At 50.8% G+C, this 1,247-nt stretch overlaps 1 protein-coding gene across 1 annotated transcript in view; it reads left to right on the top strand.

Moving 5' to 3' along the window:
• Positions 1–246: 246 nt before the first annotated feature.
• Positions 247–1,247, top strand: part of HOXB9 (homeobox B9) — a 4,093-nt gene continuing 3,092 nt past the window's right edge. The window contains exon 1 of the mRNA XM_009287749.1: positions 247–754. Coding sequence (XP_009286024.1) covers positions 247–754 — 508 coding nt within the window. The remainder of the gene's footprint in view (positions 755–1,247) is intronic.

The raw sequence follows: 1,247 nt of genomic DNA, 5'->3' as shown, positions 1-1,247 counted from the left end.
TGGAATGCAAGGGCGGATGACAGCGCAGCGCAGCCCCCTCGGCTTCGATTGATTTACGCCGAGACTGACGCTTTATCAGGCACACGAAAAAAGTTTGACCAATCATTTTGCTGGGAGCTCACAACACAGCAGCCCAACTGTACTTTGTTGGCTGGGAAGTTGGAGAAGGGGGTAGAGTACAAATCTAGATCTGTCCTATATATTTTTTTTCCCTTCATTGAACCGTGCTTTGTATGATGTCTGAGAATGTCCATTTCTGGGACTCTTAGCAATTATTATGTCGACTCTATTATAAGTCATGAAAGTGAAGACTCGCCTTCAGCTAAATTTTCATCTGGGCAATATACAAGTTCCAGGCAAGCTGGGCACAATGAGCATCTAGAATTCCCCTCCTGTAGTTTTCAGCCAAAACCTCCAGTTTTCAGCGCCTCCTGGACTCCTTTGAATCCACATTCTTCTGGTACCCTTCCTGCCGTCTACCATCCATATATTCAACATCAAAGCGTCCCATCTGATAGCAGGTATCTACGGAGCTGGCTGGATCCAGTACCCAGAGCAGAGAACCTCCCCGGGCAGGGATCTGTTAAGGCAGAGCCGCTGCTGGGCCGTCCCGGGGATGTCCATAAACAGGGAACACAGGAGTACAATTTAGAAACTTCTGCTGCAAGGGAAGGGATCGTTTCCAATCAAAGGCCCAGCTTCGAGGACAATAAAGTTTGTGAAGGAAGCGAAGACAAAGACAGAACAGATCAAAGTAAGTTATAAAAGTGAGGAAGTAAACAGTATAAAAGCTGGAGGAGGTGCAATAAAAGGGGACAATGCTGCGTAAAGTTTAAAATCAGGGCTTAAAGAAAAGTCTCGGCTTGCTGATGCCAACCTAAGGGGAGAGGTGGGGAGGGGAGAGGGGTGGCATTGTCTCTGCCGGTAAATAAAAATAAAAATAAAAATGAGCGTCGTCTCCCAGCTTAAACAGAGTCCAGAGCGGACAAAAGCTGGAGCGAGTCATCCTCTTTCCTACCGAGCGCTGGCTCCGGCGGCAGAGACCACTTTAGTAAGCGGGAGTAAATCTGCGCGGGCGGCGGGGAAGGGAAGGGACGGGGGGAGCGAGGGGAGCGGGGGCGGCGGCGGGCGGTGGGGGGAGAAGACGGAGAAGGGGGGAAAGAGGAGAAATTACGGAGGAAAAGTTCACGTGGGGGAAGTAAAGAGCAGCGGGGGCTTTTCCGTGCCCGCCGCGCCGTACCCCGGCA

This window comes from Aptenodytes forsteri, unplaced genomic scaffold (assembly GCF_000699145.1).
Source record: "Aptenodytes forsteri isolate BGI_AS27 unplaced genomic scaffold, ASM69914v1 Scaffold25, whole genome shotgun sequence".
In the NCBI taxonomy this organism is placed as follows: Eukaryota; Metazoa; Chordata; class Aves; order Sphenisciformes; family Spheniscidae; genus Aptenodytes; species Aptenodytes forsteri.
Note: the sequence above shows the minus strand (reverse complement) of the source record. Positions and strands in the feature narration are given on the sequence as shown.